General features: G+C 48.5%; 4 protein-coding genes across 4 annotated transcripts; 1 reads left to right on the forward strand and 3 right to left on the reverse strand.

Moving 5' to 3' along the window:
- Positions 1-209: 209 nt before the first annotated feature.
- On the reverse strand, positions 210-1,030 carry F4807DRAFT_457112 (ras-domain-containing protein; the record flags this gene model as incomplete). The annotated part of the gene is made up of 3 exons (XM_048000991.1): positions 210-772; positions 832-895; positions 956-1,030. 3 exons carry the CDS (start codon positions 1,028-1,030, stop codon positions 210-212), a joined length of 702 nt encoding a protein of 233 aa, XP_047857547.1.
- Positions 1,031-1,462: 432 nt separating this feature from the next.
- On the forward strand, positions 1,463-3,754 carry F4807DRAFT_412645 (Krr1-domain-containing protein). Its single transcript, XM_047996793.1, has 2 exons — positions 1,463-1,745; positions 1,804-3,754. The coding sequence occupies exons 1-2, from the start codon at positions 1,607-1,609 to the stop codon at positions 3,588-3,590; spliced, it is 1,926 nt and encodes a 641-aa protein (XP_047857548.1). The 5' UTR covers positions 1,463-1,606; the 3' UTR covers positions 3,591-3,754.
- A 984-nt stretch (positions 3,755-4,738) lies between these two features.
- Positions 4,739-7,902, reverse strand: F4807DRAFT_471543 (zinc finger transcription factor 1; the record flags this gene model as incomplete). The annotated part of the gene is made up of 2 exons (XM_048002929.1): positions 4,739-6,929; positions 6,989-7,902. 2 exons carry the CDS (start codon positions 7,900-7,902, stop codon positions 4,739-4,741), a joined length of 3,105 nt encoding a protein of 1,034 aa, XP_047857549.1.
- An 8,425-nt stretch (positions 7,903-16,327) lies between these two features.
- Positions 16,328-23,038, reverse strand: F4807DRAFT_309016 (peptidase family C50-domain-containing protein). Its single transcript, XM_047995022.1, has one exon. It carries the CDS (start codon positions 22,782-22,784, stop codon positions 16,440-16,442), a length of 6,345 nt encoding a protein of 2,114 aa, XP_047857550.1. The 5' UTR covers positions 22,785-23,038; the 3' UTR covers positions 16,328-16,439.
- Between the last annotated feature and the right edge of the window lie 182 nt (positions 23,039-23,220).

Here is a 23,220-nt window from a genome sequence, read left to right on the forward strand (position 1 = left end):
TTCAAGAGTTGTATCGGATTGCATGCAAAGGTTTAAAATAGATAGGTAATTCACTCTTCGGAAACAGCAGCCCAGATACCAAATCCCAAAACGCTCCATATTACAAGGTAAAATGTAGTCATGACCATAAGTGATGGAAAAACCTCATCCTCGTTCATCTACACCCCTCCTCTGGCCTGTTCTTTCTATACACCCCTTTCTCTGTACAATCAGCACGCGCATCCTTCCTTTGCCGCTTCTCTAGGTCCATTCAGATTCACTCTCTGCTCCTCACCGCCTCGACTCGCCGCGGTAGAAGCACCGGGGCCTCTCGTGCTCTTCAACGACGTCTCGGGGATGGCATTCGCAATTGCGGTGAAGACTTCCGTAACGTTGTGGCCGGTCTTCGCACTAGTCTCGAAGAATAGAAGGTTCTCCTCTTCAGCATATGTCTTTGCTTCCTCCGTAGAAATCTTCCGGGCGTCTCCGGATTCCTCTCCATCGGCTCCTTCGCTGTCGGCCTGGCCGGACTCGCTATCACTAGTAAGGTCGAGCTTGTTTCCAACGAGGGCGATAACGATGCCGGGTGATGCCTGTCGTTGCAGTTCTGCTACCCAGTGCTTAGCCTTGATGAGGGACGTTGGCTTGGTGAGATCGTAGACGACGAGTGCGGCTTGTGCGTTTCGGTAATACATGGGCGCCAACGAGGCAAAGCGCTCCTGGCCCGCAGTATCCCAGATCTCGAACTTAATCGTCCTCGTGGGCAGGTTGCATTTTTGTGTCAAGAAGGCGGCTACATAGAGTTAGCTCGGGGCTGCTGGGAATGGTAGTTGAATTTGAATGGTAACTTACCACCAATAGTGGGTTCCTTGTTCTCCTGAAAGTCGTTGTTTACGAATCGCAAGACAAGAGAAGACTATAATCCGGTTAGTAATGTCGTCCTTGAGATAAAATTGACGCTCTGCGAAAACCGTACCTTTCCTACAGCTGCCTCGCCAAGCAGCACCAGCTTGACACTGCTGCTCGGTTTAGGAGCGTTTGAGTCGGCCATTTCGCGAGGAGTGTTTATGGGAAATAGAGCAACGCGACAAAGTTCTAGATGTCTATTGTAAAGAGTTCTAGAAAATGCAGAAATCAGACCGATCGTAGACGGCGTTCAAACTTGAAGGAAAACGATCGCATGCAATGGCTCGGTTCCTGAAGTGGGTTGTTAAGGTTAGGTGATTAAGGTGGTAGGCAGATGGATTCTATGAATGTATCGAATCAGGAATGACGACGCAAGGTTCGGAGAAGACCCAGCAGGCGCAAGCATTAATACGATTAATAAAGTTAGCTAGTCCTAGAACAGTTAGCACTTGCACAAGTTACTACGGAACATTGGCGGGCCGACACCGCCAAAACGTTCAAGGCCCCTCCATCACTAATTTAGTGCGGCAGAAAAAAAAAAGTTGCTATGGTTCCAAGGTTAGCTGCATCCATTTTGCGATCAGTCTGTCGCTTTGCTATTTCACTACCAGGACGTCGCAATATCCAGCAAACGTGGATTTGCAATCCGTTTTGAACTATTTTTGATTTACATACTTTCTCAGAAATTAAAAGAGTTACAATTCTAGCTTGCGAATTCAAGATGGCGACCTCCGACAGTCACAAGCAACGCTTGTTTGACGATAGTGACGATGAATCCGATGGAGGAGTTAAGCTACAAATCAATGCCGAATACGCTAAAAGATTCGAGCATAACAAGAAACGCGAGGAAATGCATAGGTGTAAGCTGAATCTCTACTTCAATATCTTACTCTTAACACGTTGACTAAACTATCTTAGTGGAGGAAAAATACAAGTCAAAGCAGACGAACGGAGACAAGCCAAACACAGGCGATGATGGTGACGATGATTCCTCATCGGACGAAACAGAAGATGAAAACGGATTCCTAGCTACCGAAGACCTTGACGCCGAGATATCTGCCACCCTTCAAGCGATTAAGAATAAAGACCCCCGCGTCTACGATAGCAAGGTTACGTTCTATAAGCCGATTGACGAAAGTGCACCCCCAGAAGATACTTCGGCGAAAGAAAAGAAAGAGAAGCCTATCTTCCTGAAAGACTACCACAGAGAAAAGATCCTTCGTGGAGATACCGGAGCCGATTTTGATAATGAGAAAGAGCCGCCGCGAACATACGCTCAAGAACAAGATGATTTAAAACAGACTATCAAGGATGAGATCAAAGCGCAACTCGAAGCGGATGACGGTGCCGAAAGTAGTGATAGCGATGGAGACTTTATGAAGGCCAAAGAGGAGACTAGGACCGCTCCCGAAAATGGTATCCACCCGTCTAGAGTTGGGAAAGTCAAGGTTCCGAAGCCGGATATCACAGAGGCAGACAAAGATCCGGAGCTATTTCTCTCAAATTTCATGGCCTCCCGCGCTTGGGTAGAAGAGGATGCGAACGGTTGGCAAGCATTCGAGTCTGACGAGGGTGAAGACGAAAAGGCAGACGAATGGGAAGCTGCATATAATCTGCGCTTCGAGGACCCGAACAAGAGCAATGAGGTTCTAAAATCATACTCCCGTAATGTTGTCGCAGCGCGCTCAGTCAGACGAGAGGACAAAACTGCACGTAAGAAGCAACGTGAGATGGAGCGCGAGAAGAAGGAAGACGAGAAGCAGAAGAGGAAAGAAGAACGGGCACGTTTACGACGGTTAAAGCTTGACGAGGCCGAGAGCAAGCTGAAGAAAATCAAGAAAGCCGCCGGCCTTTCTGGCAAGACTCTAAAAGAAGAGGAATGGCAAAAACTGCTTGAAGACTCCTGGGAAAACGATAAGTGGGAAGAGCATTTACGGAAGACCTTCGATGAGCAGTACTATGCTGCAGCTGAGGAGGAGGTATCTGATGATGAAGACGGTGCCGATGTCAAAAAATCGAAGATTAAGAAACCCAAGTGGGATGACGACATCGATATCAAGGACATAATCCCCGATTTCGAAGACGAGGAACATCCTAATATTACTCTTACCGATGAGGAGCATGACGAGGATAATGAAGATGAGGATGCCCCCGCGGCCAAGCGGCAAAAATCCACCAAGGAGCGCAAGCGGGAAAAACTCGCAAGCCAGAAGGAAGTGCGACAAGAGCGAGCAAAGCTCGAAGCCTTTATCGACGCGAAAATGAATATCGACGACCCGGAGATTCTCGCCGGCAGCTCCTCATCATCCTCAAAAAACAAGGTTCCGGCGACCTTCGCCTACCGCGAGACACGGCCCGAGTCCTTCGGCCTGACCACGCGCGACATCCTCATGGCCTCCGACGCCGACCTCAACCAGTACGCCGGCTTGAAAAAACTAGCCCACTTCCGCCCCCAAGACAAGCAGGTCAAGGACCGCAAGCGCTTAGGCAAGAAAGCCCGTCTACGGCAGTGGCGCAAGGAGACCTTCGGTCCCGAGTTCGAGAGAGAACCGCCCGCGTATAATCCCGGCGGAGCGGGTGCCGCAGAGGAGCCGAAAGCCCAGAACACCGGTACCAGCAATATAATCGAAGGGGGCTCCAAGAAGAAGCGCAAGCGGTCGGGCAGAAGTAAGAAAGCCGCGAAGGGGGAGGAGGTAGCCGCGTAGAGCCAGCCAATCTTAATTCAATCCGATTCCTAATTCTGATCACATTTCACCAACAACCAATCCCAATTCCAATCGTGCGGGCCTTATTTCGGTAGAGCATCTCGGTAGATAAAAAAAGTCGATACCCTATGTAGATTCTATGTATAAGAACGCGTTAAATCTCAGATGTCGTCTTTCGTAAATCGTGCCAATAGACCCGATCCAATCCCTCTATCTCCCGCTGCCGGCACCCGAAGCTGGGGCAGGATTAGCCCCTGTCCTTTGCTCCGCTGGAGCGAATGTTGGCTTCTGGAGCTAGCTGCCGTCCCCAAAATGGTGCGGTATCGTACCACTGAAGAAATTCTCGCGGATCCCCGATTCGCCACAGGTATCTTTTTTCCCCTAAGGCCACATAAATATAAGAAGCTGCGCCGTTGGATTTTACAAAGTTAGGTACTTAGGTTACAATGAGAATTAGAAAATAAATTTTTATTTGAAAGAATCTTCTCTTCGCTTTCGTCCTCGTTCAAGCCGTGGAGGTGGAAAAATGAAACTACGAATCTCGTCACGCTGTTATCAGATGGCATCCTACCAAAAATTCATTGTTATGGAATAGAATCTTTCCTTAAGCAAATCGAAGTCTCAACTGCCCAGCTTTTCGGGAACCAATTCCCAAGCTTCCTTCCTATGGCGAACACAGAGAGATACAAAGATATAGACAACAGCGAGCGCGAAGCCAGCTTTAGCTAAGGAATAACATGTAGGCCGGCTTTCTTCCTTTTTGAAATCCCTCCCCACCCAATTCCACTCTGATAAACACAATAGAGTCTTGATCTTCAAACTCCGTTTCCCATCTGGCCGGCCCGTCGATAAAGAAAATCCACGAGCTTGAGAAAGGACATGGCTCCCTAGTCCTTTAAATGCATTTCAAATGTACAAAATGAAATGAAGGTACGTATGCGTCATTCATCGTTGGTAGAAAATGAAAACCGTCGCTTTCGTTCCCTTCCTTCCCTGTCATAAGGATATATACTACAATGGTGTAAGTAAATGTATGTATATATCAACCAAATAGCCAGCACAGATATATAATATGGGTCGACACATCACCATAATGTGGTCCATATACAAAGTCAGATGTATGGCACCGCCGCCTCAATCTGACCATCTCATCGTCCTCCTCTCCGCAGGCCTAGTCCGGCTCCCGGTGTATGGACGCCCGGACTAAACATCCCGAATCCATCTACGCCACCTAAACCACCCAGATCTTGGCCAAGTTCTGGCGGCTCCATGTTGAATGGCATAAACCATGCAGAAGAAGGCTCGGCAACAAACCCAGCGGGCAGGCCATCATGGTGATTACTTGGCCCTTCACCCGAGCCTCCGTTTGACCCATTCGCGTGATGGCCCCTGCTTGAGCTATTGCCATTCCCGGCCAGCGAGTCCCAATCCATAATTGCCTCCGGGCCGCTGATTGTCGAGGGATCCAGACCGCCGTACGCGTTGAATACAAGCTGTCGATCAAGTTGTGGCAACATGCCCGCTGAATTATTCGAAAGGGACAAGGAAAGCAGGTCTGGGTTATAGAATCCGTGGTGCTGGTGACCATGACCGTGCTGGAACCCGCCGACGGTGACAGGGCTGATAGGGGACAGGGCGTGATAGTTGGCTGCTGGATTGTGTGAGCGTCCATGTGCGAGACTGGGGTTGAAGGAGATAGGCCCACTGTTTTGCCCGTTCATACGGTAATTTCGCTGTGCCTGTACTCTTTGCTGCTGCGCCTGCTGTATGCGCTGGATCTGTTCGGGTATGCTACCGGCGTTGAGGTCGGTGAGCAGGGGCTCGAGTTGCTGCTGTTCGCCACGTGACGAGATACTACCTTTCTTCGCTATCGACTTCCGTTTCACCAAGGGCGGCCTGCTTGATCCGTTATTCTCGCGCACTTCGCCTGTACTTTGCGGTGGCGAGAGCTGCGTGAAGAACTCTTCGACTGTGTGTAGCTCCGCTTTCTGTTCAAGGACCGCATCTTCGCCTGTTTCCTTCTTTTTGAAAGACGCAGGTTCGACAAATTCCGGTTGGGATACGCCGTGTGGATATCGATCAAACCAATCTCCGTATTGGAAAATTGGCGAGGCTGCGGAGTTGTCATTAGCTGGTGTGCCTTGTCGCGCAGCATCAGCACACGTCTTATACTGCTCGCGTAGGTTTTCGGCCATGAAGTGGAACATTCCCCAGTACCGTTTCATTTTTGAGAGGAACTTCACATTTATCGCAAGGTTCTTCTTTGCTGAGACTTCCACGGTGGAATTTCCGGAGAAAATACCAAATATATGAACGGTACTCGACAAGAACGCGCAATAGCCCACGAAAGGCGCCGTGATCATGTAGTGTTCTGCATCTTTTAGCAACTCGGATATTCTGTTAGCAGCAGCAAATGCTTTTGCCCCCGCCTGCGTAATAAAAGTTTTGGGAACGTCCGTGTTCGACAAGCCGCCCGGAGTAGAGACAGCAAACCGGTTCATGAATAAGACGTTCTGTTGTATCGATATATGCAAAAACACAAATTGGTTGGCCATCCCTTCGGTTTGGTGTAGGTGAAGATTTTCAGCGCTGTATTTCAACCCATCTGGTAGATTATCGGCAAAGTCTTCAGCTTGCTTGAGCAAACTGGTATATTCAGAATCAGTCTCCCACATCGGTTGTTCGTCTGTATCCTTTCCGCCTTGGTTCAAGAAATTTATTATTCTTCCCCATAGGGCGATGGCGCGGACCATGTATGCTGCTACACCCATATTGTCCTTCGCATCAGAAAGCTGGCCTTCGTCGGTCGGCACCGGGTGAGGAACCTGCCCTTGCAAATCTTCAGTTGGCCCCGGCATATCGAGCTGGAAGAGTTTTTCCTTGATGGGTAACTGGATCTTGACGGTCTCTTCCTTTATAAACATAGGTCGGTCCGTTCCCGATGAATTAAAACGATCCATCAGAAAGCAGGCCCACATTGTACGCCTTCGAATTTCGCGATCGATAAAACTAAGCTGTTTGGTCGGGTTCAGCCGCATGGGATCATACTCTAGGTCTTTGTGCAGCTGCAGTGCAAACGCCATGCGAGTGGCTTGGCCACCTAAAGCCCAACTCCTTCCTCCATGGCAAGTGCCAAATTCATGCAAACCGAGAAGCAATAGGCACGTTAATATTGTGATGTTCGGCCACTCATAGCGTCTCGTCACAATATCTCGGGCCGGCGCTGCCCACTCCTCTCCTCGCAAGAAATTGTTCGTCATCGAGAACTTCGGGTGAGTAGAAAAACGGGCAGAAATTGCACAGACAGAAAGTACCAAGACCGGAGGTAAAGTGCCAGCTCTATAGATGATTAGTATTAGATCGCAAAATCAAGAATAAAAAGGTAAGGAGATACATACTTCAGCTTCCTCATATAGCTTGGTTTATGAAGAAGATGATAAGCCTGGCCGTAGATATTTTCGAAGAACACGTCCGCTAGGTGTTCTTGAACGTCTTTAGGCGGTAGCGCCTCAGCACCTTCGTACAACAGCTTACTCTCCTCGGCTTCTTGCACTTGCAACGACGTAGGTTTTCCAGAGCCCTCCATCCTAGCCTTAGGGCCGTTCCTAGCCCAATTGTCTAGTTCTGCGCCAAATGCCTCTTCTGCTCCTCGCTTCTTCGCCGTTTGTTTCCCTGCGGGTAAAGTCCCGGGGATAGCGGGTTTTACCACGCCCCGAACAACGTTAGTAGCCGATGCATCTTGCTCTGATTTGGGTACGAGCTTGATAATCCGGTCTTCCATCCTCTTTAATCGTTTATCCAGCATCGCCATGTAATCGGTCCTCGGAGCTGCCTTCCTCGTAGTGACTTTATATACACAAGGGATCCGGGACCGAAGACAATGCTTACATGCTGGCTTCTCTCCTGAACAACGTATTTTCTTCCTCCGACATGCAATACATGCTAAAGGTAGTCTTTTCCTTTCCTTCCCTGCCTTCGTCTTTAACTCACTCCAGGCTGGTGCAGGGTCAGATTTATTCTCCTTCAGCTTTCCCCCAAGGTCGGTGCCGTCACTAGGGCCGCCTGTCGATAGGCCAAACTCATCCGACATATTGTCTTCTAGGGAGTTAGTACCGACGTGCGCGCTCTCTTGGCTTCCATCTTCGGACTCATCAATGCTTCGTTGCCTGTTCTGTTGTGAAGGATCAATCATGGTATAAATGGTGCTGTGAGGTCCTGAGGCGGTCGAGCCCTTCCGGTCACCCATTGACGAGATTGATCCGTGGCCGGGTGTGGCAAACAGCTCATTCGAATGGTCGTCCAAGTCGATCATTTGGCCAGCTTCGGTCATTTCCTGGAAGGGAAAATGAAAGTCGGGAAACTGAGCGGTGTCGATCAAACCGTGTGAGGCGGCATCATTCGAGAGCGCATCGTGATGGTTGTCTAAAGAAAATCCATTTAGGTCCGCCGATTCAATCGGGTTGAGCTGAGGTTCCGATTTAACAACAGTTTGCGAGCCATCAATATCCGCGGATGGGAAGGACTGAACACTAAGGTGAGATTGACTAGGTGACATTTCGGGGGTTGTATGGCCCTCTTCGATCGTGGAAGAGGGAAGGGATCAACAGACGCCCAGCGTTACTCTCGACAGTTTCCAAGGTCTTGCAGAATCTTGCAGAGTCTTGCAGGTCCTGCTACAATTTTACAGAGAACTGAATGTGATCAATTCGAGACTCAGCCCCGCGCGCGCGACCGGATATTTCGACGTCGCTCTCAGCCGGTCCGAGTATGAGAGAGCAAAAACGCCAGCGCCGTGCGAGAATGTATCATGACAAACGGAAACGCAATGCGAAGGAATATCCTCCGTTATAGATAGAAAAGGAACTCGGGGGGTTGTTGTAGGAAGTTGTCTGAATTCGACCACGGGTGGCGCCGGGGGAAGAGGTGGTAAGGTTTAGTTAGGTAGTGTAACGGGGTGCGCACCGGTTAGATAAACGTTCTTGACATCAACCTTGGAACCTTGGAAAGCACCTGCATCTATTTTTTTCAAAAGAGAACGACAAGAACATTGGAAACCGCTTCTCCTGCAAACCTTCTGTGGAACCCCATGCGTGTTCGGGCCATCATTGTGGGGTAATAGCGCTAACCAGTGTAGTTTAAGCTGATGGAGAACGGTGGATACTAGATGGGACCTTGATGGGTGGGGCTACTGGGTGTTCGGGTAGGATGGAAGGCGGTACGTACTGTAACGATTACCAGCATTAACCATGAGGCTTGCTAGAGATGTACATCTCACGAGTACTATGTACGCATACGGAGTTGATCGTATTCGGACAACGGAGTGCGACTCTTACAAACGAGTTATCATTCTTGATAATCTACTAGCTATGTATACGATCATTTGAAGCACACATGATGACGACTCTTCTACAAAATGTCTCTTGAGTAATCTCTTAGGAATATAGATATTTCACCGACTGTCATTTGATGCTGGAAATACCAAACACTATTGCATAGTGCCAGCGTGCGGTAGTACTATGGGAAAGTCAATGCTACGGCTCTGATTGGTGGATAGTTGGGACTTTACCCTAAGGTCCTAGCTCCATCCAGCAATGATATACTAGACTCTTCTAGCCATGCATTTCTGTGGTTCTTATCCACCCAGCCACTAAGCCTTGCTGAGGATCTGTTGAATCTGTTGAAGACAACGAACCTGCTGAAGTGGGTATTGGCTGTATCTCAGATATAATAATTGATGGATATCTTATGTACGTACTAAGGTCCCTAGTCACCATCTTATTAGAAACCGAGCACGATTTAGGAAAATAGGAGATTACAGGTTCTTACTTGGCCATATATTCGTCATCAGAAGATGTGATGTTGTTGAATAGAACAGAGGTTGATGAACAATTGTTATCAATGCCGAGTTTGCGCCGTCTATTATACCTTGGTACTTACGACTTACCTACATATATTCCACGTTCGTACCTTAGCTAGGTGCACCTGGACAATCCCAGGACAATCCACATGCAATTGGTCTTAGCTTATTCATCCTCCAAGATCAATTTGATTCTAGGGTCCATGAAAAAGTGGGACACTTGGCACAGCTCTCCCTATGCAACTCGCGGGGCGCTCCACTTGATGCATGTGCTAGTTACAATAGCGCTCTTTAACCTTCCAGCTAACACAGCTGTAAGCTGGGGAAGAATCCGTCTACCAATACCTCCCGTGGTGTCCGACCTACTACCCTTTTTTTGCTCATCTCATGATATTTGTACGCCAGTGTAAGAGGTAGGTACGGTTGAGAGTCCGGTCGACTACGCGATATCTACAGGTCAAGGTCTCAATAATAGGTAGCAACTCGTGTCCTCGACTATAATTCAAGACAGCAGTAACAAGCGACTCAGTACCTAGTCACCTAGGAAACTCTCTCAATCCTGTTCGACTTGCAACCTTGAAGTCTGACACTAGCTCCGAACGGCCCTCGTGATACATCAAGGTCTCCAATATCCATCTATTCCGGCCATTCATAGGCGAAACCGAGGTCTAGGCGACCAGCTCCTTGGGAGGTATGTAGATATGTAGGTAACATGTAGGTATGAACGGACACAATCACCAAACCTGTCCCGAAGTTCCAACACAACTGATATGAAGCACCCCTCAAGTTCGACTACAATATCGACTGAATTCATTGTCCGCGTCCATCGATGGGAAGTCAATGTCATCACGCTGCATTGGCACATGCCCTTGGATCAATCTGCGGAGGGAATTTCGCTCCAACGTTTGACGTCATAGTATGGAATGAATATTGATGAGCTGTTTAAAAGCGCCTAGGACGATGTAAGATATTCAGCTGGTTGGTTAAAGTCTTCGAAAGAGAAGCGACCTGATTGATAAAAAAAGAAAGAGTGGAACCCTCAAGCAATACCCCTATGTACCTAGATATGTATCTACCTAGGTCCTACACCAGCTATACGAAGCTACATGAAGCTATACTCTAGTCTCTGGGGTATCATTAGTGTGTGGAGACAATTCCATTCTTGGCCCATCCTAGCTTCTTGTTAGCTTGCTAAGGTAGGTCAGCACGCACAACTTGCAGCTTGAGACTGGATTTGCAGAAGAGGGCGCAGGATTTTGAACATGTACGATCATATACGGTGTAAACTCCCCCCTCAGTTGCCTCATGTTGCTTGCCTGTCGCTTGCCTATTGCTTGCTGAGCCCTCGGAGTAAGAATAGCACAACGCGTTATTTATTGCTCGATGCATGATGAATGCATTGCCTACATAGGCGATTAGAGGGCTAAGGTAACAGTTTGGAGATATCGAAAAATCTATTCTTGACGTATTGTTGTAATATTCGCGCCTCAACATGCGCGTGGGGGGTCGAATCGAGTAGCATGGCCGTACGTTGTATGTTGTACGAGCGTACGAGCTATGTATGTGTATGTATGTATGTGTGTCTGGTGTGTCTCGTCACCCGCCACGAAATCAATCGGACATTTTAAGACCCTAGAGGACCCCAAACATCCGTCGAGGACTAGGAAGTGAGTTTTTAGTTAGGGATATTATTATGTGTAGATTATATGATTGGTTACGCTTGTCCGCACAAGGGGAGGCATGGCTTGGGAGCACAGAAAGTTTCAGGGATAAAGAAGTTACTGTACTAAAAGTATTAAGGAGTGGGGTCGGAGCTTGTAATTTCAGAAATTCTCATTGGTCTTCATTGGTATTCTGCTCTTTCCCTCGGCCATTTTTATGGCCGATGGTCAATTACATGCGCTTACCTCCATTGCGTGCATACGCCGCGCATTCTTCGGCCGGGGGTTTCTCCTTCTTTCTCTCGAAGCCCATTCGAAGCCCCCCTTAATACATATCTACTTAGGTAAATAGAATATGATCATCAAGCTTTGGGTGGCTGAATCCATTCCTACATCAATCAATTCATTACTTCGTACCCATCCTGTTCATCCTCCTATCGTCATCCCACCCCTCTCGGTCCATGTCAAATCACTTAGAATATACACAAACAGGAATGTCAGCAACAACTAAGCTCATGCCGAGTTGTTAGCAGCTCCCGAAGCTCCTGAATATCTCGACTATTTTACGTTATGCTTCTCACCATGTCCAAATCACACAACCCATGTCGTCCTACCCACTGGCTCATAGGTCAGCGATAGAAACCCCGGGCAGCCCGGTGCCCTACAGGAGAGTGATATTCGGATGCAAAGGCAACCATACCTTTTCCGTAGATCGTCCAGCACGACAGAAACCCTAATGTTACAATGCTACTCGATAACTACACAGTACCTACGCAGTAGACAGGCCTAACAAGCCACATCCTGTCGCAGATCCATGATGTAGTACCAACACGGCGGCCTGACCAAAAAGATTACGACAATCATGTTATTCCACGACTGAATCTAATCTCATTGATCAACCTAGAACAGCGGAGAAACAATCGCTCAAGGAGGGTAGAGTTGATGGAATTTTCTCTTATTCGAATTTGACCATGCATATGAGACCCACTCACTTATATCTACATACATTTTAACATGGCGCGGAGGTAATAGGTAGGCTTCGCTCACAGACGAGCGGGCAAGCAACTATGTGTAGCTAAGATTGGCTGGGTAGAGCTGACGAATTGTTTCAATTGCCCTGGAGCAATATTCTGGACGAGATTGGGCTTGAAACCATTTCCTATTTGGAGATCTACCTTCCGATTAGCCTTGCCCCTTATGTCAATATCTCGTTTCGCTCATCTATAGTAATTTCCGGGCAAAATTTTGCATCATGGCTTATCTGCAAGAAGGTTACCGCAAAGCCGCATGACAGGCCTCAGGCCTCGCGCTTTATATTACCCCCAGAAAAAGAGTGTTGCATCCGCCAGAGCGAGCAAGTCCCGCGAGGCCTTATTTCGCTCGTCCGCCAGCGTTTATTATTATTATTTCTTCTGCCCAGCACTCGCGCGCCAACATAGTTTGTTGTGTCGATCAGCTGTATCGACAAACCCTCTACCACCACGGGGGCGGCCTCATGCACATCTCGGAATGTTACCATACCTACATCTTCTTAACTTGGCTTGGCCACCCCGGACCCGCTAGAAGCCTACCGTAATGTTCTATTCAGGGGTGGCGAAATCGGCCTCTATCTCGACTAGATATCATCCATTACCTAGGTACATACATATCATACCTACCTACTGCGACATTAATACATCCAATACATGTCTGCCAGCTCACTTAGAATTTCCCTTCGTCTTACCGAAGAGACATTCATATTTCATTCGAGAGAGATCCCTCAACAGATGTCGTCTAAAGCTCCGGATCGTCGTTAGACGTATCATAGCTGGCCTTTAGTAACATTGGATCCTACCAACCGAAGGTCATCTGTGGTTAAGAAATGCAAGGGACAGTCACCTCAACAGTATGAGACACCATTTTCTCATGTAACACTCTGAGTTTTGTGAGTTTTGCGCGTCCTTGACGCTTAACGCCTATCTATCCTAAAGCTTTGATGATGATTAAGCTTCTTGACGTGTTCGAAAGCGAGGCGAGTTGCGCCCTGTGGTAAGGTCTCACTGCATTATGTATCTCTCGTCTTGATACCGAGACTTGTCCACGAACCGATGTTACAGATGGTCTCGTGGTACATCTATCTACTGCAGTGGACACGGCCGAGAGAGAAAATGGAAAGAAGAAAGCGAAAGAATAAGAGAAGAGAGAAGCATGCGACCGAGACATCAGCATACACACATTGACTCGGTCCGTTAAAGAAGCGACTCCAGCTATAGCCCAAGGGACACCGAAAGGAGGAGGTCACCCCTGTCTATTCCGCTTAATGTGAGCAATACGTATTTTACCGCCGTCTCCCGTCCCGCTGCGCAGAATGGTGATGGAATAATTCGAAATTCCCGACATCTCTCAACTTATACCGGATATGGACCTCGGTAGCGAATTGGATATCATGGGTGAATAAAAGTCCCATCAAACCTTGGCATTGCTGACGGCCTACCATTCTAGTGCCGCTGTGCAACCTACACTTTTCAAGCTCCAGCCTTGTCGTCGAAGGTGGATGGACACCTACCAGGAACATCCTGCTAGCAGGGGATTACCTAAGTTCTTGGTAGTCTCCCTCATCCAATACTAACTGTTCTATTCCCACAAAAATAACTGCAGACAAGCGCCGTACCTAAGTACACGTTTGCCATGGCTAGTTTAGTTCGGTTCTCAAGGGGCTATATATCCCCGTATCGGAACAACTCCAATCACTAGGTAGAGGCAGAGGGGACGGAGGCTACCTGTCTCTACTCGATCGACCAACTTCGGAAGCAGCATAACTTCCGAGTGCTTGATATAGCAGAAAACAGTATCCATATTATTCCTCTATACGGTAGAACTATCCGTGTCTTATGCTGCCTGCCTACCTACCATCCACATGATATTATACGCAAGGACTAGCTTAAAGCAGCTAAATGCCTATATTTATATATAGTAACTGCCATACATTTTGTCGCTCACTAAGAGATCGACCAAATCACGCAACGGCTTACCTTCCCCAGACTTTCCAGGATGGTACGGGAAAAGCGACACGGTAGAGCATGTAACGCACAAATCTACAATGGCAAGGAAAGAAAGAAAAGAAAAAGTGTGTGTAATATCTTAATCTCTGTTACCTAAATTCTTCCCCCTATGGTCTGTGCGACGTGGACCCTCGAGATCTGCGCTAGGCTAGGAGGTAGGTGATCTCTGTGGTACGTTTTCCTATGTCCTCCCTAGGCATCCCCGAAGTTTCCTTGCCGAATGGACTTCGCCGGCGTGGTGTAAAAGTGCCAATAATGTGAGCTAGCGCAGTGTCTTTTGATACGTGCCCTTGCTGTAGCTATAGAAAAAGAGAAAGAAAAAAAGAAGAAAAAGGAAAAGGGCAAAAAAAGATGCCATGTCTACAAGTGATCTACTTGGTTTCTCATCTTGACTCCCCCTCGAGTAATCTCAGGTGAATCGTGGGTAAATAGCCGTTTCTAGCACTATCACCGTACCGTAGGTAGAAGGGTTACTCGACGGCTACGCTGTGGCATGGTCGACCTGCGGCCGAACACGACCGTGCCATCGAAGGCTCACCTTGAGTGAACCTCAGAGGGTATTACCGCTACCCATTATTCGGGCCATTTCTCATCTACCATCAGAGAAAAGACGCACCTAGATCGGGACTAAGACTCTAAGAGAGATGGGTGTGGTATCACTTCGAAGAAAAGAGGTTGGAGCAAGACAAAAAAGGGAGACTCGACTAACTTTAGACTACCGGGCATTCCGCCATCGCCATCTTGTTCTCCGATCTGACCAAGCCCAGATCTTGTAGCACCCGAGGAGCAGAGAGATACAGCGCGAAAAGGGAGATTCGACCCGTTCTTCATCGACGCTCGCCGGTGGCTGGCCCCCGATCACCTTGGCACTGCATCGTGGCCCTCGTACGTGCGTAGGTGGGTAATAGCTTAGGACGGGGTGACGAAACCATCGCCGCCCCCCGAAAAGCATGTTTAAATCAAGTCTTGAGTAGGATTCGATGGCGAGGAAGCACATGCAAAAGAGGAGAGCAGGTAACATGCTTGGCGAACGCGAAGAATGTTTCGCCCGAGTCTCCTTTTACTCATCATCTCTCTCGTCATCGATCCCACGCAAGTTCCTCGCCACCTGCGAGCATCGCACTCGCTATTATTGCTTCAACAAGGAAACGGGGAAGAGATGACAGAAACCGTTTCCGTGACCGACTCCATATCCTATCCTCAACGAACCGTTTGTCTGGCTGGGGTTTCAGCCCACACAGCTGATCCCATCCCGCTTTCGAGTTCGCAGCTGATGAATACGCGCTCATGATCCCGTTACCGAGCTCACACGATACGCTTCACTGTAACGTCTAGGCTTCTAGGCCAGAGAAAAAAAAAGGAGCGCTACGAGACACCCGACCTGTTTCTCCTCGGGTAGAGCCCGCATACCCGTTACCGCTCCACAGCCCATATACCACCGGCATAATCACGTTCGGGCCATACCGACACCACACCACAAAAGACACAGATTGTATGACTGAGCATATAATCCATTACCGAGCATGTATAGGCATCTTGACAAACGCCGTACCTTGCTGTATCTCTACCCCTATTCCCCCTTCCCTTCACGAATCTGTCGCTGATATCCTAGTCCATGGACGGAGTCCAATAAACGTTGTTGCCTCGCCAAACATCTAGACCTAGCAGGACTATCTATAGATGCAGCAGTGGGAGGCCTTCCGGTAGTTACTTCCCAACCTCGGTACTCGGGGCTCTGATGAGGGAGGCAGACGGGTGGACAAAGGTAGCTAAAAGCAATCTCCATGATGGTTTTACAAGTTACCTAGAATAGTACTGAATTTACATCCTTCTTTTCATACCGTGTAATATATACGGACGTGTTAACAGGTTCCCTACCTATCCCTTATTGCACTACAAAACATCACAACGAATCACGTAGGCAGTGTCTATCACACATTAGAATCAGAAAATCTCGATTCATTAGTTTAAAGTGTACCTATACAAATCCGACAATGCAAAGCCGTATCCTATCTGCGCGAAAATGTGATTTCCATCGCAGCGTAACGCCAACAAGAATTGCATGATTGGTATCTTGAACTCCGCCTGGTGAGCCATATTCCACTCCCTTGACATAAACGCCTTACAATGCAACGCCTCCCGCCTGATGCTAGTTGTTTAGTGCCCCGGGTTCTACAACCCTGCCCCCTTCCCCTGATATGTTCTAATGCTTTATTTCTGAATCATGGATAGGATATGCGTCATGCGCACTAGTTCCCTCACCACGCTTTAATTTGCCGTGTCTAACCCTTTAATCATGCTTGAGATAAACCGGGATGCCGTAAACACAGACGGCCGCCGCCGTCAGGTATCTGAAGCGACACGCGTCCTTGGCCTTGCAAACGGCCTCCGTGAGGCTCGTCGGGCCTTCCCCGCTCTGCTCGACGACCCCGATCCTCTTTCTATGCGGACCTCTATCGCCCCTCGCCACTCTCTTCCCCTTCGCGTCCTCCGCGAACGTCCCCCTGGGCATGAGCCCCCACTCCTCGAACACGCGCCCGGCGAAGCGGTCGATGTCGCGGTCCGTCACGTCCCACAGCGTGCCCACGACGGCCGGGCTGCCGGACAGCATGTAGTTCCTCACCGTGCCGTAGCTCTCGAAGCGGCCCACCTCTGCAAGCGATGCTGAACTACAGCCCATGAGCAGCGCAACCGCGCGGCACTTCTCCATTTTACGGATAGTGCGGCCACGGATGTACTGTGCTCCGCTACCGTGTCCAAAGTACAGCAACAAGTCCTTCTCCGTGAGGGCTGCTTCGAACTCGGCCTCGGTCGGTTCCCGCATCTCGATGTTGTTCCATGTCGGAGGCAGAGTCGATAACGGGTCCCCAAAAGTGGCCTGGGTATTCTTGAGGTCACAATTGGGGTTGAGTATATATGTTCCTGAATTAACCGATATGTAGTGGCCGACTCGTATCTTGGGGCCCTTGATTATTTCCTCGTCCTTCTTAGTAGAAAACGGGCTGGCGAGTCTGGCGTCTAGGATTTGTCTTCGTAGACAGTCAAGCGAGAAGACTCGCGAGACGGCCAACCCTTGCAGGCAAGGCAGAGCCTCAAAGGGAAATGGATGTAGAGACTTGTCAAGGACGAGAATAGTATGAGTGCCCTCCTCCGGTTCTTTAATGCCCTTAGCAGTTACGTAATACGAATTCAAAGCATCATAGGTATCTATAACCATTTCGTCGAAGTCGACTTCGTCGTAAGCGTTCCTCTCGCCATGGAACTGCAAGATATCGACGATGTAGTAAAGCAAGTCCATCAGCGGCTCATCCAAATCGCCCTCGGGGGCTGTGGGGTCGCCCAAGCCTATAATCATATCATAGACTCTAGGGTCGAGGTTGACGCGTGTCGTGGGCTTTGCGGCCGCTTTCCTACCGTGGACTTTACGCCGAGAAGGGAGATGTTTGTCAAGAATTTTCATAAAATCCTTCTCAAATTTTGCGATTAAATCAGCCCTTCGGCGATGTTGAGAGAAAATGCCTCTGAAGCCGGCGAGCCATGATTGCTCGATGCATTCCATGAGGTTCTTCAGACGCTCGTCTAGTTCTTCCCGTTCCGCCCACCACGCGGACTTGGCGCCTTTTTGGCTCATATCGCGAGCATCATGACATGTACGATTGGCCATCTCGATAATTTCCTGCAGTTCTGCTCGTCCTTGTTGGAAACTGATCACCTCTAAGTCCGCATCCCTCAAAGCGGCTCGCTCAAGTGGGAGGCGGATTCCGAATGGTTCCTGGCCTCCTTGGAGTTTTGTGATACAAAGATCACGTTCGTCATGACTCAGGGACAGCGATACAACATTCCAGGTTTTAGGAACAATGTCGACAAAATCCTTCAGGAGGCCGTCCATATCAAGGCAAAGTCCGAGGCTGGTACGTCTGGTTCCGGCATCAACTGTCGGGGTAGGCCAATCAATCTTCGAGTCCTTCGAGGTATCTAAATGAACTGTCTTTCGTTCACGGCGCCATGTTAGGTTACGTGCGAGTTCAACGGCGCAGGTGGCGTGAAAAGGGTGGCTTGCGGCTGGGTTCGACAAGTTTGTGTTCGAGAGAAGAATAACTACACTTTGTAACGCTACAGCAATTCGATGAACCAAGTGACCGTCTCCATTAAGACTCGCAATCGAATGTGCTGTTAGTAGATGACCCTGGGCCTCGCGCAACTTCTCGATGAATGATCTTGTATCGTTCAGTGCCTTTTTTGATGGGCCTCGACCCCTACGAGGAGCCGGAGTCTGCGGTAGGGACAACCGATCTGCTGATGTTCTCTCCTTAGACAATCTGACTACCGAAGGGAATGAGAGCGTGGAATCTTGAATGACCGAGAATACTGCGTCCTGTCCAATCTGTTCCAGGCTCTGCCTTATCAGAGCGACACCCATTAGAAAGCAGATTTGTGACACATCTGCAGGTATCCTGGAAAGCTCGTACGCAGTCCGCAAAGTAGCTACGGCCGTCGAACAATCATCCTTGGCAATGTGAATAATTGATTGATTCTGCAGAATCAGCCCGCGCAGGAAAGATAACTGCACGTCTTCAGCCTTCATTGGCACCGAAATTTCAACGGGAGGAGCCGGGATTGCTTTCTTTGGAGCCGGCTTCTTCGCAGCCGTCTTCGTAGCCCTTGGCACTCTCGTGGTCGCACGGCGCACGGGTACTTTACTAACGGGCTTTTCCTCAATACTGAGCTTGGTCATTTTGGCTTCCAATTCGCCTGCGATCGGATCCTTCGTATCCTTATCATCGCTACTCAATACCTCGAGCATAGACTCCGCCTTGGCTAGTAACTCTGCCTGCGTATCGGAATCATCGAGTTCTCCATATATAGAACTTAGACGGCATAGCACCTTGGCATTCTGATATGTCGGTTCCAGGCCTAAGGTTATGGGCTTCATTTCCGCAGCAAGCTCCATTGCTTTGTCTAGTTTGCCGGCCATAAGCCACACATGTGCCAGCCAAGCGAGAGCTTGAGACATATATACAGCCGATCCTATACCCTTTGCTACCTTTTGTGCTTGTTCGGCATAGTACAATGTTTCCTGGTACACGCCGACATGAGAGTAGATCGAAGAAAGCTGTAACAGGAAACTAAATAACGGATGTGATAAAGCCCAGTATTCTGGACCAGTAGCCGCACGAGGTGGGCTAGACTGACTCAAGTAGGAAATGTTCATACTCTGGTCTTTCTCTGAAGTCTCTGCTTGCGAAGACTCGTCGACAGTGACATCTGGTGAGATATGCCTCGTCTCATCTAACTTGGACCAATCATGAAACAATTTCCTAACGGCAGTTCTCGCGAAGCGCAAAGCGTTGCAGCAATCACCTTTCTCTAACGCGAGACTTGACATTAGGGAATAGGCCCGAGCTATCATGACTCTCTTATGGGCACTCTTTCCCTTCTTTGATCCTGGTTCATAGGACAAAGTCGTCTCGGCATCGCGTGCATTAGACATGTGCTGTTCAGCTTTATCCATGGCACCCAGGGACAAGTGATACTCAGCAGCCGCTAATTGGTAAGCTACTACAAGTTCCCTATCCACATCCGGTCGAGAAAGACGTTCTTCGTTGTCTTGCAACAGCTTCTCGGCCTTGGATGACCAGCCATGGCTCAAATGCTGTTGACAGAGCGCGATGCTTTGGCTTATCAGCACTTCGAAATTGCTACTTGGCGAAAGCTTAGAAATGCTGATTGAAAGCTCGAGTATTTCGGTTTGAAGGGTTTCCAAGCCCTCTATTCTCGCAAAGTCGACGAGAGATTGTAGAATGGTGATTAGCTGTGGCGGGTTGTCGATATAAGCCGACAATTGCTCAGCTGATTCGCATTTGGAGACCATGGCCTTCCAGTTGGCAAGCGCTTCTTTGACCGGTGGCGTTTTTATATCTGGAGTAGCAAGCCCCAATATGCACGTTGCTAGTGCTTGCAGATGTGAGACGAAACGAACGAGACCTGAGTCGTCGGCTAAAGTCTCACCGCGGATTATCTCTAAGACGGCTTTGACTTCCGCTTGCAATTCAGCAACCTCGTCTTGTGCGCCAATTTTCACCGCGAGAAGGTGTAACAAGGTCCTTAACCTACGTATTGGGTATCTTTCGGCGGAGTAAATCTGCAATAATGCATTGACCGTAGAACCCGATAAATCTGCCTCCTGATGATACTTAGGATCCTTTAAGATGATTGCGTAGAGGTCGTGTTCCAAAGCCGTAGCTTTGTCTAAGCCAGACAGCAACCAAGTCCAGTCGTTGTGCTTTCGATCTAGTTTGGCGAGGTTGCATACTGTCCGTGAGAGCTGATCAACGTCGGGATTCAATTGCCAGGCCATCCACCACGGTTCCGTTGCAAGAATTTTGGTGACTTTGGATACAACTTCTTGTCGAACGAGGTGATCCCTGATAGAGCGCAGTGCATCTGCGGCATCGTCTAATCTGCCTGAGGCTCGGCATAGCTCAGCAAACCTCTCCCATTTGGCCAATAACTGCGCTCGGGACTGCTCGGCTTCAGACCGATTCTTAACGCTCTCAACGGATTTGCGAAGAGCTTTCAAAGAAGTCGCCTCTGTCTCTTTCGAAGGAGTCTTTCGGAAAGCTATGTGTTGTTGATAATAGAAATGCGAGATCTTGACGTGATATGACGGGGTGGGGTTGACCTTGGTACCAGGCCGAGCAAGATCCCCCATATATTCTAAGATAGTTAGACAATCTTGTAAAGTCGAGTCCATCATATCCCACGTTAGTTGCCCATCATCCAAAAGTAGCTTTGCAAACAGCAGTGCAGAATCGAGAATTTGAGGCAACTGTGTTGATAATGTCCCTCGCCGCTGCTCAAAGCGAAGGAGTTCTTTTGGGCCATTTGCTGTGCTCGGGGGTTTACCTAACCATCTCAGAGTAAAGCGTGGCAATTGAAATATAAAGGACTCGAGGATTTTGATAGTAGCTTGTGAGAGTGGAGAAGAACCCTCATGCGTTTCCACAACCAAGCTCATCACAGATTTGCGTAGGAGACAGACACTAACTAGTAGGTCATCCATCTCGGCGGTCGTGCCACCGAGGGGTCCTCGTAGTCCGTCCAGCACTTCCATTAGCAGAGCCTCATTAACCTGAGACCATTGTTTGAGGGAAAGCGCGAGCAACTGAGCAGCAATTGCACAACATCTGGCGGCAGAATCCTCTCTTGGATCAGTCAAGGATTTGATTTTACCAACCCACTTCTTAGCCTCGTTGGTGTCACCGGATTCCCTGGAGACTATTGCAAGGACCTGGTAAATTGCAGCTAAGGGAGACCGTGATGATTCGGTTGGTCTAAGCCCTAGCTTTTCGATGCGTTTCCAGATCTGTGAGAAAACCGAGAATATAATGGACAAGTTACTAGAAGGCGATCTCCTCACAAAGGCAGACAGACACTTGGACAGAGGAGACAGGATATCTTTATCTACATCTCCTCTGTGGCCAGACACACTCCAAGACTGTAGACGTGTGATCAGACCAAGCGCTTGTACCTCCAGTGCTACTTGGGTGTTAGGAGAGAGCATGGGCTCCGCAGCAATATCGTCATCTTTGGCAGAAACACTCGGCGTCAGGGCTAGAAGACTTTGAGATAGACTGTCCAGATTCCTGGCACATTTCGTCTGGTCCGGATTACTATCTTTGAGTGATAATAGGAGTAGCTTCATAGGCGAATTCGGCCAATTTTCTCGTAATAGGGGTAGCATATTTTCAAGATGTGCCGATTTCTTCAGGCCATGGGCGATTCGAAGGACCTGAAGCTGAGAGGAGATAATTAAGCCAAGTTGTGCCGGACTAGAGATAGTAGCCTTGGTGAAATCTAGCAATTCGGATAGTGTTCGTGGATTCACATGTGACTCCACCTTTGCGCGCGTCGCCGTGTTCTTGGTATCTTCACCGCCCATTCTTTCCAATCGTCTTTTCAGTATTCTAAGTTCCTTGATCGCTAAGTCATAGTGATTCAGCCCGATTAGTTTACTGATAAAAGAGGACATTCCATTTTCCCATTGTAGCTCCGGGAGACGAAGTGCCTTCGACGATTCTAAAGCTGATAGTATTGAAAAAGATGTCCGTACGCATTCTATTAACGATAGACAGCCTGTTGAGGACGGAACAGGTGTAGGTGATCGTGTCTTCGGTACGCTGGGTGATGTTGTGGAACGATTCAATTGGCGCTGTATAGGTTTTATCGGTGCTGAATTCGCTCTCTGAACTACATTGCGAACCGTAGACTTGGCTAGGACGTTCTTTGGTGGTTCGGGTGTTTCGTGGTTCTGACTAGAAACCGTCTTTGCAGCTTCTCCTAGAGCTTTAAGACTGGTAGTAATAACTTGTGTGGCCAATACAGCCTTCTCCTTCGCGGTTAAGGACTGGCCATTATCAGACGTATTTCGCGCTACGGAATTGTTATTCGTCTTGCTTGGTGCTCGAGTGATCTTAGTATTTCGAGGCCTCGGGCCTGGTTTTGCGGAATCGTTATTATTACTGTCATTCAGCTGGAATAACTCTTTCAAGTTGGCTGATATGGTCGGATTGCATGTTGATATTGATGTAACTGCATTGCGAACAGCATCCGCGCGCGCGGCTATAGAATCCATGTTGTACTAATTGAACCTCAAATGCATGGACTCGTACTTCATATCATCGTTATAAGGAGGACAGGGATCGTAAGTGCAGGCGCAATTAAAGTAGTAAGCAAAAAGCAAGAGGTATAGCACGCCGGGTAAAGAGAGCAAAATAATTCCATAGGAATTCTGAAACTTGAAAAAGAACGTGCCAGGAGAGATGCTTTCTAAAGCGTGATTGGAATAGTAAACACAACAATGATTGTTGAAGTTCACGTTGAAGATCGTGAAAGTTAGATAAGTAAAGTGGATTTACTCAAACGTGAACCCATGTAAACTTCAAAGCGGACACTGATTAACCAGATTAGGCTAGGGTCGTTGGCAAGACAACACCCGGCTGTTGTATTACCTAAGCTGGGGAAATTTTATTTTAGGTACCTAGGTACCCTCTAATTCTTCAAGGTTCTCA

This window comes from Annulohypoxylon truncatum (assembly GCF_022578515.1).
Source record: "Annulohypoxylon truncatum strain CBS 140777 unplaced genomic scaffold F4807scaffold_5, whole genome shotgun sequence".
NCBI lineage: Eukaryota > Fungi > Ascomycota > Sordariomycetes > Xylariales > Hypoxylaceae > Annulohypoxylon > Annulohypoxylon truncatum.